This window comes from Haliaeetus leucocephalus, unplaced genomic scaffold (assembly GCF_000737465.1).
Source record: "Haliaeetus leucocephalus isolate CR32 unplaced genomic scaffold, Haliaeetus_leucocephalus-4.0 Scaffold953, whole genome shotgun sequence".
Taxonomy (NCBI): Eukaryota; Metazoa; Chordata; class Aves; order Accipitriformes; family Accipitridae; genus Haliaeetus; species Haliaeetus leucocephalus.
The window spans coordinates 787,523-806,171 of NW_010973389.1; the positions used below are offsets into that span (position 1 = coordinate 787,523).

At 42.4% G+C, this 18,649-nt stretch overlaps 2 protein-coding genes across 3 annotated transcripts in view; one reads left to right on the top strand and one right to left on the bottom strand.

The window, feature by feature from the left end:
• The first annotated feature begins 5,981 nt into the window (after positions 1–5,981).
• Positions 5,982–8,936, top strand: CHRAC1 (chromatin accessibility complex 1). Its single transcript, XM_010584201.1, has 3 exons — positions 5,982–6,164; positions 6,870–6,996; positions 7,971–8,936. The coding sequence occupies exons 1-3, from the start codon at positions 6,030–6,032 to the stop codon at positions 8,111–8,113; spliced, it is 405 nt and encodes a 134-aa protein (XP_010582503.1). The 5' UTR covers positions 5,982–6,029; the 3' UTR covers positions 8,114–8,936.
• Positions 8,937–10,489: 1,553 nt separating this feature from the next.
• Positions 10,490–18,649, bottom strand: part of AGO2 (argonaute RISC catalytic component 2) — a 65,814-nt gene continuing 57,654 nt past the window's right edge. For both annotated transcript variants that reach the window (XM_010584198.1, XM_010584200.1), the window contains one exon: positions 10,490–11,293. In XM_010584198.1, the coding sequence (XP_010582500.1) occupies positions 11,173–11,293 (121 nt within the window). In that variant the 3' untranslated portion in view covers positions 10,490–11,172. The remainder of the gene's footprint in view (positions 11,294–18,649) is intronic.

Below are 18,649 nucleotides of genomic sequence, written 5' to 3' on the forward strand. Positions count from 1 at the left end.
GTCCTCCTGAGTTGCCTGCCCCTTCTCCCAAAGGTCATAAACTCTCCTTTTTTTCCTGAGTGCCAGCCAAAATGCTCTCTCCAGCCAGGCCAGTCTTCTTCCCTGCCGGCTCGTCTTTCATCACACAGGGATGAAACTTGGCCAAATTTAGGATGGAGGGGACAGAGAGTGACAGTTTTAAATAAAGAAAAAACCAGTTTTCTCTGACAGAATTTTACCAGGAATTTAACTAGGAGCATTTCTCACAGAGAAGTGATTGCTACATCTTATTTCTACAGTATTGATGTGAGTACTAACTGGATGGCAAATGCTGACATTGTATTTGGTTGTGGTATTGGTGATACCAAAATACCTTAAAGATTTGGTGTCACGTAAACACAGCCACTGCTCAGCATTATTCATGAATCTACCGAATCTACCCTATAGCATTGGTTGGAGAGGGTTTGAGAAGCACTTTTGGACATAGTTCATCTCAGCAGCTTATTGTTTCACTTCTGCCCTACGAGACAAAAAGGTGATGACAATCTGTGACTTGCATTAATTAAGATAGTTATTACTAAATGTACATTGGAGTATCTATTATTTTATCATCTCTAGAAGATAATTTAGATTATGGCTCTGTAAATGCTGTGATCTAGAGCTTTCTCATCACCATTAAGCTACTCAGTCTCCTGAGATCCTTCAGGATGAGGGCATGTAAGGTTCTGAATAATTCCAAGGGCTAGAACAACTCTGAAGAGAAGTTGTCTAAATATGTATCTCTCAAAAATGGTAATGGAAGATTAGACATTGTATTGTCTGCCTAGAAGCTTGGCTTCCAGGTATTTATTTTTTATTTTGAAAATCTTCATTGCTCCAGCTAGTCCAATGGAGGAACTTCTACACTGAGAGCCTCCCCTGAGACCTCCAAACGTTTACGTATCTTAAAGTGACCATTGTCAGTTCAGTCATTTTCTGTTTGCATTTGTTCATTAACATGTAATTTACCAACTGCTCAGATTTATCTCGTTATTGTGAATATGATGCAACCTTCTTATCCCTACCAAATAACACTTCATCAAATACCCTCAGAATAGCGTTTTTTGCTTGTGCAAGAAAATGCTTCTGCTTCATCATGAACTTGTCTGGTTTTAGTTTATAATGCTGGTTTTGTATTGCTGTGCTTGAAATTTTAAAAATTTAGAAGTTAATTTCTTTTGTTACAGTATGCATCTTGTGCTAGACACCTCTTTCTTTTAATATAACCTTACATTTATTATTGTCTGTGCCAAGTACTTATGCACATATTGTGTTTCTGCTTTGCCAGACTGACTTCAGCTCCTTCCCTTGTTTGCTGACACAGGCAGATTTTTTCCTAGTTCAGCACTTATCCACTGTTCTTTACACACTAATGGTAGATTTCATTATTTTTTGTGATTACAAATCATAAATAATTAAATCTCTAATTATTCTATTAACTTCTTAAATGTGTATGAATTAGTTTTAAAATGTCACTCAGCAACATAATGGCCAATCTTTTTTGCTATGCTCTGCTTTTGTGTAAAGAAAATGTATGCTTCAGGGGGCTTTTTGGCTTTGCCAAGCAATTTACAGCCCTCATATTCCCTCTAGAATAAATGGAAGATCTTCAGTGCAGCTAGAATTCCTCATGCTCTTTCTATTATAGAATCATAGAATCACAGAACATCTCAAGTTGGAAGGGACCCATAAGGATCACCAAGTCCAACACCCTGCTCCTCACAGGACTACCTAAAACTAAACCATATGACTAAGAGCATCATCCAGATGCTCCTTGAACTCTGACAGGCTCGGTGCTGTGACCACTTCCCTGGGGAGCCTGTTCCAGTGACCAACCACCCTCCCAGTGAAGAATCTTTTCCTAATGTCCAGTCTGAACTTCCCCTGACGCAGCTTCATTCTACTTCCTCGTGTCCTATGGCTGGTCACCAGAGAGAGGAGATCAGCACGTCCCCTTCTGCTGCTCCCCTTGAGGAAGTTGTGGACTGCAATGAGGTCACTCCTCAGCCTTCTCTTCTCCAAGCTGAACAAACCCAGTGACCTCAGCCACTCCTCCTAAGTCTTGCCCTCGAGGCCTTTCACCTTCTTGGTCACCCTCCTCTGGACACACTCTAATTGTCTGATGTCCTTCTTACATTGAGGCGCCCAGAACTGCGCACAGTACTGGAGGTGGGGCCACACCAGTGCCGTGTAGAGTGGGACAGTCACCTCCCTGGACTGGCAGGCTATTCTGTGCTTGATGCACCCCAGGGCACAGTTGGCCCTTTTGGCTGCCAGGGCACACTGTTGACTCACATTCAACTTGCCATCAATCCAAACCCCCAGATCTCTTTCTGCAGGGCTGCTCTCCAGCCTCTTGTCCTCCCATTTGTATGCATAAGCAGGATTACCCTGTCCCAGGTGGAGAATCCGGCACTTGCTCTTGTTAAATTTCATACGGTTGGTCAGTGCCCAGCTCCCTAGTCCATCCAGATCTCTCTGTAAGGCCTCTCTACCCTTGAGGGAGTCCACAGCTCCTCCTAGTTCAGTATCATTGGCAAACTTACTTAATGTACATTTGATTCCTGTGTCTGGATCATTTATAAAAACATTAAAGAGCACTGGCCCTAAAATCATGCCCTGGGGAACACCACTGGTGACTGGCTGCCAGCCTGATGTAACCCCATTTACTATACTTGCTCTTTTTTCCAGTAGTGCTCTAACTTCTCTCAGTAGCTTTTGTGAATTCAGCAGATACTTTCTCCAGATTCTCTTCCATGGTGAATTCTGATTATGTCAGGTTTATAATTATTTTTCTACCAATATCATACAATGAAGATCTGATACAGAGAAGTACTTTTCAATCATTCAACATTCTTTTCTGCTTTCAGGTTTCTCACTAGTACGTGTGAATAAGTTCTCACTTGAACAGACTATTTATTGGAGCAGTAAGTTTTACTTCTGCCGTTGCTGTATTTCCACTCAGTACAGGACAGTAGAAGTAGAATCAGTAAATTAGGGAGTCAAATTAGTACCTTACTTCAGTTAAGTTCTGCTTCAGATTCAGCCCATGAATAAATTTTTTCCAGTGTAGTTCAGGTTCAGAGCACTAAGAGTTTGTACCAGTAATCTGGAATTTATGCACCCTTCCTCACATTTAACCAGTTAAAAGGGTGGTGCTATAGGGTGAGACTGCAGCTAGGAAAAGGCTTTAACACCATCCTCCTGTTCTCCTGCCAGAGCTTGCACAGTACCTACACTGCTAACAGAGCGCCTCAGTTTCTCTTGAGTTCCCTAAATATGAAACCGATGTTGAGAAGCTTAGAGAAACCATGGCATTGCACTGAGAGTACAAATTGCAGTGGAAAAGTGAGAGACAGAGGTCAGGGGAAAGAATCTAATCTTTCCTTTTTTTCCTTGGAAATTTGTGCATGTGCATACGCCACCCAGACACACATATTTACACAATGAAGTAAAAAAATGAGACTGCTGCGGGGAAGCGCACTGATGTCAGTAACAGGAAACAAATCTTCACTATGGGACAAGAATAGCATCTCTGGTCACTCCTTTATTAGACCTAATTTAGTTAAAGAGCTCAAAAATACCTGCACTGAGCAGTTTCTTACTCAGGTCTGCAAAGCACAGCAAAAAAGGACTCCTCTAGCACAGACTGGTGAGACAAGTGAGAGTAGAAAAGGAGACACTGAGATGTGATGCTGCTCTGCAGTTTGTAATTAGTACAAACAGTCCCTATACTGAGCGGGGCATATTAGGTTTTAGGCAAACTGTTGTTCTGAATTTACCAGAGGAGAGATTTATTTAACCTGTGTTCTCAGTCAGGTTTAACAAAGAATTCTTAATAACAATACCAATTCAGTTCTGATTCAAGAGAAAAAATTCTAGTATGAACTGCTCTATGGGTTTGTTTGTTTGTTTTAATTAGGAACGGGTTTCATTCCATTACTGGTACGACATTAATTTTGCAATTTCAAAATATACTAAAAAAAAGTTAAATTATTAAATATCAGTATTATTGCACTATCATGGTACTCTCAGAGTGTGTGCGCACCCACCTTATGCTATACAGCTACATCGCAATTCTGTCTCCCGCAAACTAAAGCTGTGTTAGCAGCATGGAGAGATGCCTTAAGTTTGCTGTGCTCCTGCTCCTATTCTCATCAGTTGAAAGCTGTCATCTGACCAGCATGGTACTGAAGAAAAAAAGAGTTGTCCCACGTGTGGCCTTTCAGGGAGCAATGCACAGGAAAAGACGAAATGTCTGATAAGGAGGTAGGACCTAGGGGAGAAGAAAGAGCAAGTCCTGGTTTGCCCAGACCACCTTAAACTGCATTGTCCACAGCCGAGTAAAACGACTACAGGCAGGTCCCTAAATCCTATGGGAGCTATATGGATCCGAAATCTGTATCCAAATAGCTCAATACCCTCAGAAATCTTGGCAGTTTGATGGGGGTTTATGTGCATGTTGAAATCATGAAAGACCCCAGTAGTATTTATAAGAAATTCACTGCCATAGTAATGTCAACTGTTTCCACAAGATGTCACAAGATGGTAAGGATCAAGGAAGAAACTGCGCCTGCTAGATATCCCTATAGCATCACAGGACATTACGCTTCACTTCAGGTATAACTTACACAGAATGGCCTCACAGAAGTTATAACCTCGAGGGAATTACGCAGTTTAAGAGATGTAGATTATCTGTAATAGCTAACTGTAAAACATGTCTCCTAATACAGTAATGTTGGAACTGATGCCAATGAACACATCACTGTACTATCCTTGCACTAAGGTGCTTACAACTGCTTAAGGTGCTATCTTTTATTAATAAATCAGTATTATCTGTAGGAAAGCCTTGTCCTCATGTACTGGGCAAATTCTATATAAGCTAGTAATATTCAGTTAACAAACTCCCTGTATTTTCCATCCAATATGATTCTTTATGGGTACATCCCTTTCTGCCCTAAATTCTACGTGAACTATTATTGTGTACTGCGGAAAAGCTCCTGTTCTTCCCCCTCATGCTAAGTAGCGATCAAATTAGTGGCCTTTGCAGACTTCTTACCAATACAAATGATCAGGCATATTGTTTGTGAAGCATACAGGAGACTTTTTATTCAAGCCATTAATGAAATGCCAACTATGTGTCATCATTTCTGGAAGCGCTAACTCACTCTCAGTGGGAGCATGGCGGCTCTGACCCGAACAGGCACAGACAAACTTCTGGAGCCAACGTTGTCAGTAGCAAAACCCCCACTGCCTTCCGCAGGCCGAGGCTGACACATCATCCATCAACACGTTACAGGCTACCTGCACAGTAGACGCACAGGGTAAATATTCCATAGGGAACGCGTTAATAATAAAGACACAGCCCCGTAATCACTTAATAGTTTACGTGTGCCCTCCACACCTCAACATCCCTCTGACAAGTGTCAGGATTACCAGGCAGCATTCCCTTTTACTGTACTACAGCAGCAAAAGAGGTATTTAGCAGCCCGTAATTACAGTTTGAGTTAACGATTTTGTAGCCACTGGCCTATAATTGGAATATATATAGGATGAACCTATTTGCCATTAAAAACAAGTTCCCCGGACGCAGGTGCCAGCCTGGGGCGAAGGCCCACGCCGAGGGGCTGAGCGAGGGAAGACCCCGCGGCTCCTCCCGCCTGTGCTGGGGCCGGCACCGGCCTGTGAGAAACGCGGGGCCGGAGGGGAGACTCGGCCACCCCGAGGGACGTCCCGGGAATCACGGCGCGTCCCGTCCCCGCCCCGAGGTCGGACGAGGGAGCAGATGGGGAAATGGACGCGAACTGCACCGTGGAGCTTGTAGTTCTCCCGCCGAAGAAGCGGGGAGCGCGCTGCCTCATGGGAGTTGTAGTCCCGCCGGCACAGCGCGGGGTTCCCCCCTCGGCGGCCGGGGACTACAGCTCCCAGCGCGCCGTGCGGCGCCGCGGCGGCGGCCGCCCATTTCTGACCGGGTTGGGGGTGAAGGGCTGGAGCCGGTGGAGGGGGGAAAGATGGCGGCGAGGTTGAGCGGCGGCGAGAACCGGCTGGTGTCGCTGCCCCTGTCGCGTATCCGCGTGATCATGAAGAGCTCGCCGGAGGTCTCCAGCATCAACCAGGACGCGCTGTTCCTCACCGCCAAAGCCACGGTACCGGCTCCCTCTTCCCCCTCCCTCTCGGCCGACGCCGCTCCTTCCCCGCCGTGCTGGGCCTGTGCCTCCCCTGAGGTACCGCTGCCTCCCCTGAGGTACCGCTGCCTGCGGGCTGGGCTCCCGCCTCGCTCCCCTCACCGCTGCCGGGCCACCCCGGCCGCAGCCGCGCCGTGTCAGTGCCGACCTCGTCGCCGGCGAGCGACCCCGAGCCCACCTCTCTTCCCCTCCTACCTCTGTCTGTCAGTCGGCGGCCATCAAGCGTCGCGCTTCAGGGCTCCCGCTGTGCAAAAGGGGTGGGGGGTGTTTGGGGCGTCGTCCCGTCCAGCTGAGCTCCCCGAGTCTGTGAGGGATGCGGGAGGTTTTTCTTTCCACCGCTGTCAATTAGTATAAATCAGCCCGGGTGAAAATGATACCTTGCTGCTTTCTGATCCCAGCTGTCATTTGCTGGGCTGTGGAGAGTGTTGAAGAGCAGCACAGATGAAGTTGTGTACCAGAACCCAAGCCTGCAGTCTGTGCTCCAAGGAGATGCAACCATATCCCGACCTTGAGCTTTCCTGAAATTAGTGAGTCTCTGCACAGAGTGCCCAGTATACGTACAGTTAAATATGGTGCTTGTGCCTTTAAATAGGGATTAAAGAAAGCGCTGCCAACTATATATGTGAATTCATAGTTTGACTGTTTACTTTTGTTTTAACTTTTTAGGAGCTTTTTGTTCAGTATTTGGCTACATACTCCTACAAACATGGCAGAGGCAAGGAGAAGAACGCTTTAACTTACAGTGACCTGTCTCATACCGCAGAAGAGTGTGAGACCTTTCAGTTCCTTGCAGGTATCTGTAGCATGATGGTAAATCCAGTACGTAATTTGGAAAATGAAATCTTGCTGTTATTGAATTGTTTTCCGAGGACACAGTTCTCCTGCTGGTCATTAATCTCCTGTATGACATACAGCTGGAACTCATAAACTACATCACTGAAAACATTTCTTTGTGAATGGGGATTTTTCTGGTACTTCAAAATTATACAAGGCTAATTAGTTATCAGCATATTGCCTTCAGTATTTCTTAAAATTCCAGCAACTCCATCTGAAAGCTTTCAGCCCATAAAGCAAGATCACCGCACATCTTTATGTGAGAAGTTATGTGGCCCCAAAATTACACATTTAAATCTTTAAGTCTTGTTTCTCAAAGTGATTCATTGTAAGGTTCCTCTCTCCTTTTATATATATATATATATATATGGACGCACACGTGTGTGCACGCATACACTTTTTACTGATACTTGGATTTTTGCTGTAATACTTAGCTCAAGGATATAGGTCGAGAATAAGATACCCCTAGCCCAGTCTTTCTCTGGGTTCCCTGTGGACAAACCACATCGTTCTGCTTTGTCTCAGGTCCATCATTATTGCCCCGAACAAGTACCTTACCTTAATGCAGAAAAAACGTTTCTACAGGACATAAATGGAATAGCTGGCTTTTTGAATCTGTCCAAGGCAGTTGAGTAGTTGAGCACTCTATTTTACATCAAATAAATAACGTACATGAGCAAATAGTAAAGACAGTTGCCAGTAATCAGTTGTAAAATGCATTCCTTATCTTCGGTTATTTGTACCATAAGCAGGTAATTCCCTCTTATTCTTACAGCTGTATAGGTCAGATTAATTTACCTGGTTATTCACTTAATAATGTTTTTAACAAAGCCTCTTTTTTACTTCATTTCATTAGCGATATGGATGCAACAGTATCAATAAGGCAATATAAGTATTCAAACTGACTACAAAAGAAACAATTTTACCTTCCAGATATCTTGCCAAAGAAGATCTTAGCTAGCAAATACCTAAAGATGCTTGAAAAAGAGAAGCGAGATGGAGAAGTGGGAGAAGATGATGAAGAGGAGGAGGAAGAGGATGAAGACAAAGCTGTTGATGAAGATGTTGGATCTTAAGGCCAATGGAGAATTGCTTCATAGTTGATCCATTTTCTGTTGTATAAAGGATGTTATTTTTGTGACTGAGAATCCAGATGCTGGATATATTTATATACTGAGCCATCTGCTTTTGCTTTGTTTAAGAAGTTTAGAAATTGAACTTTATACTTGTTGAAGAATGGAATTCTTCCCTCAGAAACATGGTGGGTAGGAAGAGCTAATGTAAATCTGACAGCAGAACTTGCTCAGATGATTTAAAATGACTTCATCAGACAATCATGATACAAACTTAAAATTTCTTACGGGCAGCTTTCAGTCAAAAAGCTCTTTCACCCTCTGACTAGAAGGGAGTCCTTCCCAAGCTTGTGTTTCTCCTCAGAGTGGAAGATGAAGTGAGGGGAGGTGTTTTACACAGTGTCTACTATCCTCGGCCTTCTCCCCCTTGGGGAGCCAATAAGTGATCAAACCCTCCCTCAGTTTTCTGGAACAGTGCCAGGGCATTAGCAGTGGACCAAGCCCATTAAAAAAGTCTTCTGTAAAAACAGTGATTTCTGTAATGCAGCCTAAATAGCCGTGTCAGCACAGAAACAGAGTAGAGGATGAGATCCATTCCAAGAGCTAATGTGGTTCTGTGGCTGTGGTGGTAAAAAGTACATGTGTTAGATAACGATGTAAATATGTACATCTAGAACCTTTTTCTCTAATGTACTCTACTTTTGCAGTTTGTCCACGGTGTTCTACCAAAATGCATATTGAAGTCTCTTAGATGTGGATTGTTGAGAATGAGCAACCCTTTTCCTGTTTGAGTGACAGGGCTGGATTTTTCATTTGGTTTTGTTTTGGGTTGGGTTTGGTTTTTTTTTACTATAGAAATGGTAACCGTCCTGTGTAGAACTTTATATGCAACTTTTTAAAATAAATGTTTTATATGAAAAGTGACAACTGATGCAGAGAGACTTCCTATAGTTCTTTCCAGCTTCAGTCACGTACGTCATTGGCATACGAGCCTGGCATGCTTACTCTTCATCTTTCCAGGAAGGAAGGGCGACAAAAGGCTAAGTGATGCTTTGAATAGTCTCAATCAGCAATACTAACTAGATCTAGTTTGCTTTGGGAGCCTTAGCTGTGTTAACCAGCAGTCTCTGCTGATACATAGTGCTTGCACAGTGTTGCGGTCAGTCAGAGAGAAGCGACTAAGATCTCTCCCTGGATGTGAAGAATGCCCCTAGTGAGCATGGGAGCATTACTAAGAACAAAACCTCCCACTCCAAAAAGCTGGGCAGTGACCTGCCCTGAATCAGTCAGGAAGGGAGATGTCTCAAGTAGTACCCTAATTTGGATGGCATGGTAAAGCGTTACCGGGAAACTCTATCCTCCCTGTCAGGTTAATACGAACAGCTTCTCTTGGGTTGAAGGCACAAATAACTGAACTGCTCTTAAAACACAAGGCAGAAAGCTCTAGCAACTCCATAACCTGGCACACTGCAGGTTTGTTCTAAGAAAGCAAAAATAGGGATTAGGCAGGTAGGATCAGAGGCTGGCAGAGGAGTAAAGCTACTGAGCCACACAACAAATGCTCTTATTATTTTAAAAGGTTGAAGTACGTTGCACTATAAAAAATTTTCCCAAAGTTACCATAATTCAAAATTGTATTGTATCAGGAATGCTGCAATGAGTGCTAAGTGATGCTTTATCCCTAGAGGAGTTCCCAAGTGGGTTTGCAGAACTATACTATTGTTGAAAGGGTTGTTTTGCCTTTTTTAAAAAAATATTATAATTAAAAGTGCATGGAGATCTGTGGGAAACTGAGGGCTGAATGCTGTCTGGGGGGAAGGGGTTGCCTGCAGTAGGGTATGTAAATTGTGTGGCATTGCTCAATAGTTGGTGGGTCTAGTACTTGCCAGCTTTTGGGGGGAAAAAAACGCTACTTGTAACTCTAGCACATGATAATTCTGTAGTGTAAACAGGGTAGAGTGCAACAAGATAAATCAAATGATGGGTGAGGGGCCATAAACCACTGGCCATCACACCAGTTGCGTTGAAGAGTCACAGAGGAACAGCCTGATCCCAGAGCTGGCATCTCCACCATTTAACTCACTGGTACTACGGCTAAGGCCAAACAACACCTGGCGCACAGTTATGTCAGGTGGGTTACAACCAAAGAATGCAATTACCTCAAACAGCCCCAGCATAGAAGTCTTTACGCTGGGCACATGTATTTTGAGGTAAAGACACCAGGACTGGTAAGTTTTAGGGTGCACAGGTTTATAGAAATTACAGTTCTGCTTAGTTTTGAACCTGGCATATTCCACCACCAATTCTGTCTTTACAGCTGATCCAATTGCCCATTATGCAGAATCCCTCTGAAAAGGTTTTTTTTTTAAGCCAGTCCTGGTGGCAGGCGTAGGTTATAAGGGACAATATTGGTGACTTAGTGAAAGATGCCAAAATAGCCACCAGCCCCAAGTAACTATCTGTCTCCCACCATTCATAATCTGCAGGCACTGATCATTCCTGGATTTTGGCACTTCGGTTCAGCTGCCACTCAGCTGGTCAATGGATTGTTACTACTGTCATTTGGTAGGTAACACAGAAACTCTACTTTTAGACACTCCCAAAAAAAGAAGAAAAAAATCCCCAACACGTTCTTCAGTCAGTGCTCTATGGACTAGTACCTCATCATCCTGGGGAGGAGGAGAGTGTCTCAGAGTGATCAGCCAATGTGTCCAGGACAAAAACTGACACCACGATCCACTACATGTGTGCCTGTGCTGACACAACTGGGAGAACTGCTATCCTGGGACTGAAGACAAAATGTTTTTACTGGGACATGATAGATCATGGCCAGTCCTGTGACAGTCAACTGAAGGAGGAAATTCTGCTGCTGCGGTAAACGGCCAGTGCAGTGCTTGGCCATATCCACGTACCTGGGCTATGTTCACAACCGGCAGAGGCGTCCCTGGTCAGAAGTAGCCCATGCCAGCAGACTGCCATGCTTCATTGTCCTGCAACCCAGCCTCATTCACAGCAGAGGGGAACGTGTCCTTTCTGTCTTGGACCTGCAGCCCAAGCAGTAGCTACGCAGCCTGAGCTGAACCAGACTGCTTGGGAAGAGACCTGGTATGAACCATGTCCTCACGCTGGCCCTGGCAGTTGCTTTCTCCCTGTAGCCAGGCTGCCAAATGACGTGGTGTGCACCTGGGGAGAAGGAGCAAGCGGAGACGATGGGTTATGAGGTCCTGGCTCTACACAACTGGTGTCTTGGAATGTCAGACAGAGGATGCGATTAGGAGGGAAAGCACAAGAAGGAAAAATCCAGCTGGAGGTGGTTAGGTGGAGGAGCCATGCTCTTTAAGGAAGGACACCCACAAGGAAAAACAGAAGGATGAATCATTCCTACGAGTGTTTCTCCTTGCTGCACCCTGATTACCCCCGGTCTTGCAGTGCCTGCCCTGATCTCCCTCCACACACCCCTGATGGTGCTTTATTTCCTCTCGGCTTCCCCCTCCTGTCCCACTTAAGAGTCTGTCTACAGCAAAACTGATACAGATATCAAGAGACACCCGTGTATGGGGCGTCCATGCCCAGGCGTTGCCTCTGTGAGGAGAGGCCGGGGCTGCCCCGTGCCGGACACAGCCAGTTCCAGCCGGTCCCAGCCGGCTCCAACGGCCCCACCGCAGGACACAGCTGAGCCCCTCAGCCAAGATGGGGGAAAACAGGTTCCAGAAAGGGCCGAAGGCGGCACAGGCAGAGGAGGAGGAGGAGGGAGCCAAAGAGGGAGCAGCAGCAGAGGGACCCCCAGGCCGCAGGAGGGGGGCCTCAGCCCCGTGAGCCTTCTCATCCTATTTTCTCCCTCCGTCCTGGTGAGGAGAGGGAGTGAGCAGCTGGGGGCATGGCTGGCCCCAAGGTCAGCCCCCCACAACCAGAAATGCCAAACCAGCACCTTAAGACTGGGCTACACACGAGAAGACTATATTTCAAGTGAGATCAGACATGCAAATAGACTAACCAATACAGTGGGACACTAGCATAAGATTTCAAGTGACATATCCCAGGCCGCTTGCAGCATACCTTTATCCCTTTCAGTAAAACAAAAGCCACATACACAAGCTATTACAAAGCTCCAGCTACAAACCACATCATTTAACGTGAACTTCCTCAGGCTGGTCCAAAAGTGACTGAGGAGTCTTCAAACAAAACAAAGCACAGCACTCAGCCTGTGTCTTACCCTGCAACTGGGTAATTTGCCTAGCATCCACTGAACTCTATAGCTAAAACGACTGGGAAAGCAAGAAAAAGCGATTGTCTCAGACTTCTCCCTTTACAGCTCAGGGTTTTCTTCCCCACCAGCACCAAGCTCTCCACTGCTGTCGAAGGTCTCAAGATGATGCACAGCTTGGGCCTCTGTGTTCCTTCTGCTTTGCCACAACTGCCCCTGCTGACTTTGAAGGACTTTTTATTCTTCTGGCCAGCCTTTCAGGCAAGGAGCTTACCGCTCACGGACCGTGCATCAAAACCGTGACTACTTCAACCACCATGGCCTGGGCTGACACAGCTTCTTCCTACATCCAAGAACAACCTTCCTTCAGGTACTGGAAAGCTGTGATCAAGTCCCTATCTATTCATATTTAGTATGGGAAACTTCACTATGAACAGTTAAATCTCAACAAAATGACAGGCATCCTAAACAGGGGGTTGTAGTAGAAAGCAGCCAGCTTTGCTTACGAGACACATTGCTTTTTCTTTTTTTAGTTTTCAAAGTTTGCAGTTGAATTGCTGAATGTTCCTGCGCTGCAGGGAAGCCAGCTGCAAGGCAGGAAGCTGGTGGTACTACTAGGGGTATCTCGGCCCGTTTTAAGGTGATCAGGGATTTTAGACAGTGGAACACAGGCCAGGGTACACTTCCCAGGATAAATCTATTATTATAGATTTTTTTTTTTTTCTTACAATACTAGCTTGTGAGATCCTTCTCTCCCAGCCAAGGCTGCTCAAAGGAGATGAAGCTTCCTAAGTTTGCAAAAATTACAAAAGAACTGTGCTTACCAAGTATAAATTACCAATTTCATCCCTCTTTGAAGTTTCCTGTGGGATGATGAACATATTCTGTCAATTAGTGAGGCCACAAGAACTTGAACACCCTTCTGGGTTCATTCAACCAGGGTCCTTGAGGACTTCAGAGCTGCAAAAATTTGCCATAGCCATCTCCAAGGCCTTGCATGTGCCAAAGCTTGTTGCCATCAAAACCAGTTAAGTGGTATTTGTTTTCCCCAAGAGCTTAACACAGAGCAAAACCATGTCCGATTCAAAGTATTTCAAAAACAAGGGAAAAAATAAAGCTCTGCCTGAAATGGAAGAGACAGCTATGACTTTATTTCATATTACTGAATAAAACTAAGCTGTTTTTGCAGGTTTAGGCTCCCAACAGGAGCTCCTCAGCATACTTGCAATTCTTTCTGACACCATCCTTCACTTGATGCTTTATATTAAACACTAAATGCTTACTTTTCTATTTAAAAATTGATTGCTGTAGATACTCACTCAGAAAGCAATGAAAGGTAGGATTTCAGGCAAGCAGTTTCCAAAAATGCTGACCTTCCATAAATAATTTCAGGATTATAACTTGTAAGACACTCAGTTAAAAGCAACACATATTGCCTCTGGAAATCTGGGCACAGAGCAGGTGAGTGCCCACAGAAACACCTGAAATGCACCTAAGCAGTATAATACAAGAGAGGGTGATGGGACTAGGAGAACTTTTTGGCTCTCAGGCAACAGAGGTCTTCTCTCTTACCACAAAATAAGCCTCCAGACCAGCACATTGAAATTTGGATTACAATTTGATAGAGCAGAATCTGGTATAGCGTAAGGCTCTCTGCTCCAGTACCATCTCCCATCTGCCACTGGGGCTTTTAACAACTGGTTCTGAGCTACAGACCGAAGTGATCAATAATTTTAGATCACATCTGACCTCTGGCAGAGAGAAAAACACAGCACCAATGCTGAAAAATAACTGCTATTTGCATAGTACACAGAGACTTTTCACCCATCCCATCTCCCAGGATTTCTCTATTTAGTGGCATTCAGCAGCTCCCCACTCATGAGATGTCCTCCCACTGCTCTTCTCTACTCACTATGGAAAATTATTTAGGCCATGAATACATCCCGTCGTGTGCTCTCACAGTGCACAAGTAACTGCAGAAAACAGCCAAATTAAACAAAAAGACATCAAACAGAAACTTGTAAAGATGAAGAATTTTATTTTATTGACATACTATGAGGCAAAACAAAATTGACACCATACAAAATAACTTTATAAAATATCATTCACATCATTATTTTGTCAGGAATTACAGCATTCTGAGCTTGTTACAAGTCGTATGTTTTGAGGTGAAAAACACTACACTAAGTCTTTAGTATTAGTTGTATATATACAGTAAGAAACCAAAACAGAAACTGTTAGGTTTTTCATGAGTTTATTGCAAAAGTAGTGCAAACTATTTACCTTGCAAGCTGTAAAACAAACTTGGAAAAGGACCCACCTAAGCTTAAAAACATGACAATAAATGCTCAATTTCACAGCCTTTGAAGCTTCCTTCAACAGTTCTCAACAAAGAAATTCCCCATCTCTGCACATGTTTAGATTTTTACTGACTCGGGAACGAAGAAGTAGATGACGCACCCACACTAGCAAGCGGCCAGAAAGCAGGATGGATCCTGCTCTGACACGGGGCGCAACTCCTACCAAAGCCGGCATTCGGGCAATTCGGCACACAGCGTGGCCGAGCCCATGTCCTGCCGCTTCTCCATCACCCCCAAAACATCGACCAACAGGGCCAGTTTGGTTTTCCTCCATTAATAAGCTGCCCCTCTCCACACTTGTATTTGAGAAAAGAGAGTCAAGAAAGCAGTACGAGCAAAAAAAAAAATTAAAAAAATTAAGAATTAGGAACATGTATTGTCTGTTTTAGAAATATAGTATCCTTTTCCTGAAGTCTATGTAAAGCATATTTCCTCGTGATCCCCCTCCCCCTTGTGTACACAATGCAGGGCAAATCCCATCCCGAACTACTGCGTGAAATCAAGGAAGGATACTACATTCTACGAGATCAATAGAAAACAACAGTCTACAATGCTACCAGGGTCCCCCAAAGCAAAACAGGTAGCTAGTAATCTACTAAAAAAAAAATAATAAAAGCAAACACATGCTACATGAAAAATGTTAAAGGAACAAAATGCAGCATATTCAGGCTCTTTTTTTTTTTCTTGAGGTACCTATATAAATATTACCTTCTGCCCAAAGTACTATTTGTTTTGTTAAAAAACTAAAGTCCTTATCATGAGCCAATTGCAGGGCATACATTATTATTGAGAAAGTGCAACCATGCTGATAATTTATATGCAGCATATTAAAGGATGATTAGGCTTTAGAAAATATAGCTTAAGTATAGACCTGATGGAGCAGTTTTATAAAAAACACTTAACAGAGGCATTTTCCTTTTGTTCGAGTCTCTCTGCAGCAGAAAGCCTTAGGAAACAGCTTTGAAGTCGTGCCATGATGGAATGTCAGCACTTTTACAATTCCATATATAGATTTTTCTTTAACATTTAAACTAAATACCATTTTACAGAAAAGATTCCCCCTCTGTATTAGGTACTGGTAAAAAGTCAATTTTTTTTTTTAAACCTTCAAAAAATGATAGTATATCACAACTTAAAATTTTCCAAAAAGGAATTATCTTTAAGTAAAAAAGGTTCACATCGTAGAAAAACCTTACACATAGTTGTAAACTGTCACATACAAAACTGTGGAAAAGTCACTGACATTTTATTCCCTTACCCTTACACATGTATCCCTTCATTTTATATATACACATGCACACACACACACAAAATTGTGTACTGTATGTGTGTGTATATATGCATATATAGATAGATACAAACAGAGATGTATATATCTAGGGTCGGGATTATATATTTCAAAAAATTCTTTATTGGGTATTTCTCTTTGCCTAGGTCTGCTGTGATTCTGTACATTTTATGACTTGATACACTGAAAAATATTTTAAAATTTGCTAAAACTATGTTTTGTGGCTTTTTTTTTTACACTTTGTGGTTAAAATTCATTTGCTGTTTTTAATTAAGAATATGACTTTTGATTGTTATGCACTGGGAAAAAAAACAAAGGCACAAAGAATAAAACTCAAATACAATATTGTCTCTGAACAATAAACCCAGAGGTTTTGGTTTGCAGAATGCCGCCTCCGAAGAGGTCAGTCATCACACACAGTTTGGTCGCTTTTGCCAATCTCATCGACAATTTGAGTAAATAGCACCCAACTGTTTAAATGAGGTAGATCCAAATCGAAAAAAAGAAAGCTGGGTCCCCAACACTTTATTTGCCTCTATTTAAAATGTTTTAAGGATTATATGTCAGTCGTAAGAAGTTGAAACAATGGCACTATCTGAAGCAAGCACAGAACTCAAGAACAGCTCTTTTTCAATGTAAATATAAGTGTTAAATTGCAATCCTCCTTCAGGCAGAGATATCCTAGCAGGGGGAGGGAGGAGAATATGTTAAAAAAAAAAACCAAAAAAGTTGATATTTGTGAAAGCCTGTTTTTGGTAGACTGCCAGAGAAATGCCCGAGAGCCCAGTTTCTGTAGAGCAACAGTTGACAGCCAGTGCCTAAAGAGCTCAGTCACAGTATTACAGATCTACAAGTTTCCCTTTATTTCTCAGGTGAGAAGACTTCCTCTTCTACTAGTTTAGCTTTATAGGAACATCCTACTCTCATTAAACAGTATTTTTGCATACTCTTAAGAAAAATTCTGACAAATTTATCATTTTGTTAAGGCTTAATTTAAAGTGGCATCGCCACACAGCATCATGCAAACTACTTTAGCAAGATACATACAATGTATTTAAACTACACACACCTACATGAAACCTCATCGTTTGAGTAACATAAAGCAACACAATTTATGTAGTAAATTCTAAAATGGCATTGATGCATTTAAAAAAAAAAAATATCAATTGAGGGTATTTCTGTGTCTGCTTTTTGTATTACAAGTGCTACTCTTACCCAAACAGCACTACATCATTTATATATTGCAAGCACAAGACAGTTTAATACAGATGCAACACACATACAAACTAGTCAACATACATTTAGTACCACTTGAAATGAGGCCCTTAACATCTTTTTTTTCTTTTTTCTTTCAAAAAAATAGCAAACTTTAAATCGTCATAAAAACATTTTGATTCAAGGGAACATTGACAATATGAAATTTCTGAATTGGTTTTTGGTTCTTTTCAAGTTATTTTATAAAAATAAAAAAAATTTGAAAACTATTAAACAAAAGATTAAAACCTTAACAGATGTCAGTTAAATCTGCAATGTACCAAAATTAAGGAAAAAAAAAATATGGATTTAATCAATACATTCTGTTTTCCATCTCACCCTCCCAAGATCAAGTTAACCACTTTGCTGCACAGAAATCTAGGACTGGATCTTTATTTATGAACTGCCCTAAATTTTGAGATTTTTGTGATTGTACAAACTAATGAAGTACTGTGGAAGCCAGTGAAATTGTGCTTATTATTTCCAGCAAAAGGCCGCCTTTCTATCTTTTATAAACAGTCCCGCTTTCCTTTCACTAACATATCTGTGTGTATACACATACACATAGATGGATATACATACACACACACATATACATAAAATCTACTAAGCTTTATCAACAAACTACAGAAAACAAGCAGTAACACTCTTCAGGATAGCACATAACTTTGCCAAATACACTTCCTCATTGCACCTCATTTAAAATTTTATTTTCCCAGATACATACTTCTGAAACTTACTCCTTAATGGTTTTTTGTTTTGCCTTAATTTTGGGTTTTTTTTTTTCCTCTTCTTCTTTCTTTTCTTTCTCCCCTGAACAAATGCCTTACTTTCCCAAATGGTCTACTGGTAATACTTTGTTAAGGAAAAGCACATAATATCTAACCCTTCCCCCTCATGTACTCAAATTATTTCTACTGCCCAAAACCAAGTAATAAAGAATAGAAAAAATGCAGCAATCTCTTGGTGGGAGACATTCTGGGGATTCAACATTGATAGACAAAACACCGACAGACAACTGAAGATCAGTTACAGATTCAAGTTGGTCAGGCAATTAGAGACATGTTATTTACTCTAAAATAAAATTACAAAGTTGTCACTTGTAAATGAGATGAGCAATTTAAGGGCTCAGTCATGTTAAGTTCCATGAGAAAACATATCAGGAACAACAAAATTAGAGTCAATATAGTTTTGGGTTTTGTTGTTTGTTGTTTTTTTTGTTTGTTTGTTTGTTTTTTTAATAGCACAGAAACAGTGGGAGCACCTCACAGCTGATGCAGAATTAACTTTGGTGAAATCTGGAAACAAACTTCTTTGTATGGTATGTTATGTTGATACATGATGGGCACGATCCTACCCACAACACATGATCAAGTGTCCACTGAATGGCTGAGATTCCGGGGTGCCCACAGAGCACAGACCAGATCTCCTTT

Bases quoted from the DNA above. Each gene is read 5' to 3' on its own strand.
- CHRAC1 (XM_010584201.1), top strand. From the start codon at position 6,030: ATGGCGGCGAGGTTGAGCGGCGGCGAGAACCGGCTGGTGTCGCTGCCC. The intron at 6,165-6,869 runs GTACCGGCTCCC...TTAACTTTTTAG, and splicing joins TCCTCACCGCCAAAGCCACG to GAGCTTTTTGTTCAGTATTT. The intron at 6,997-7,970 runs GTATCTGTAGCA...TTTACCTTCCAG, and splicing joins GACCTTTCAGTTCCTTGCAG to ATATCTTGCCAAAGAAGATC.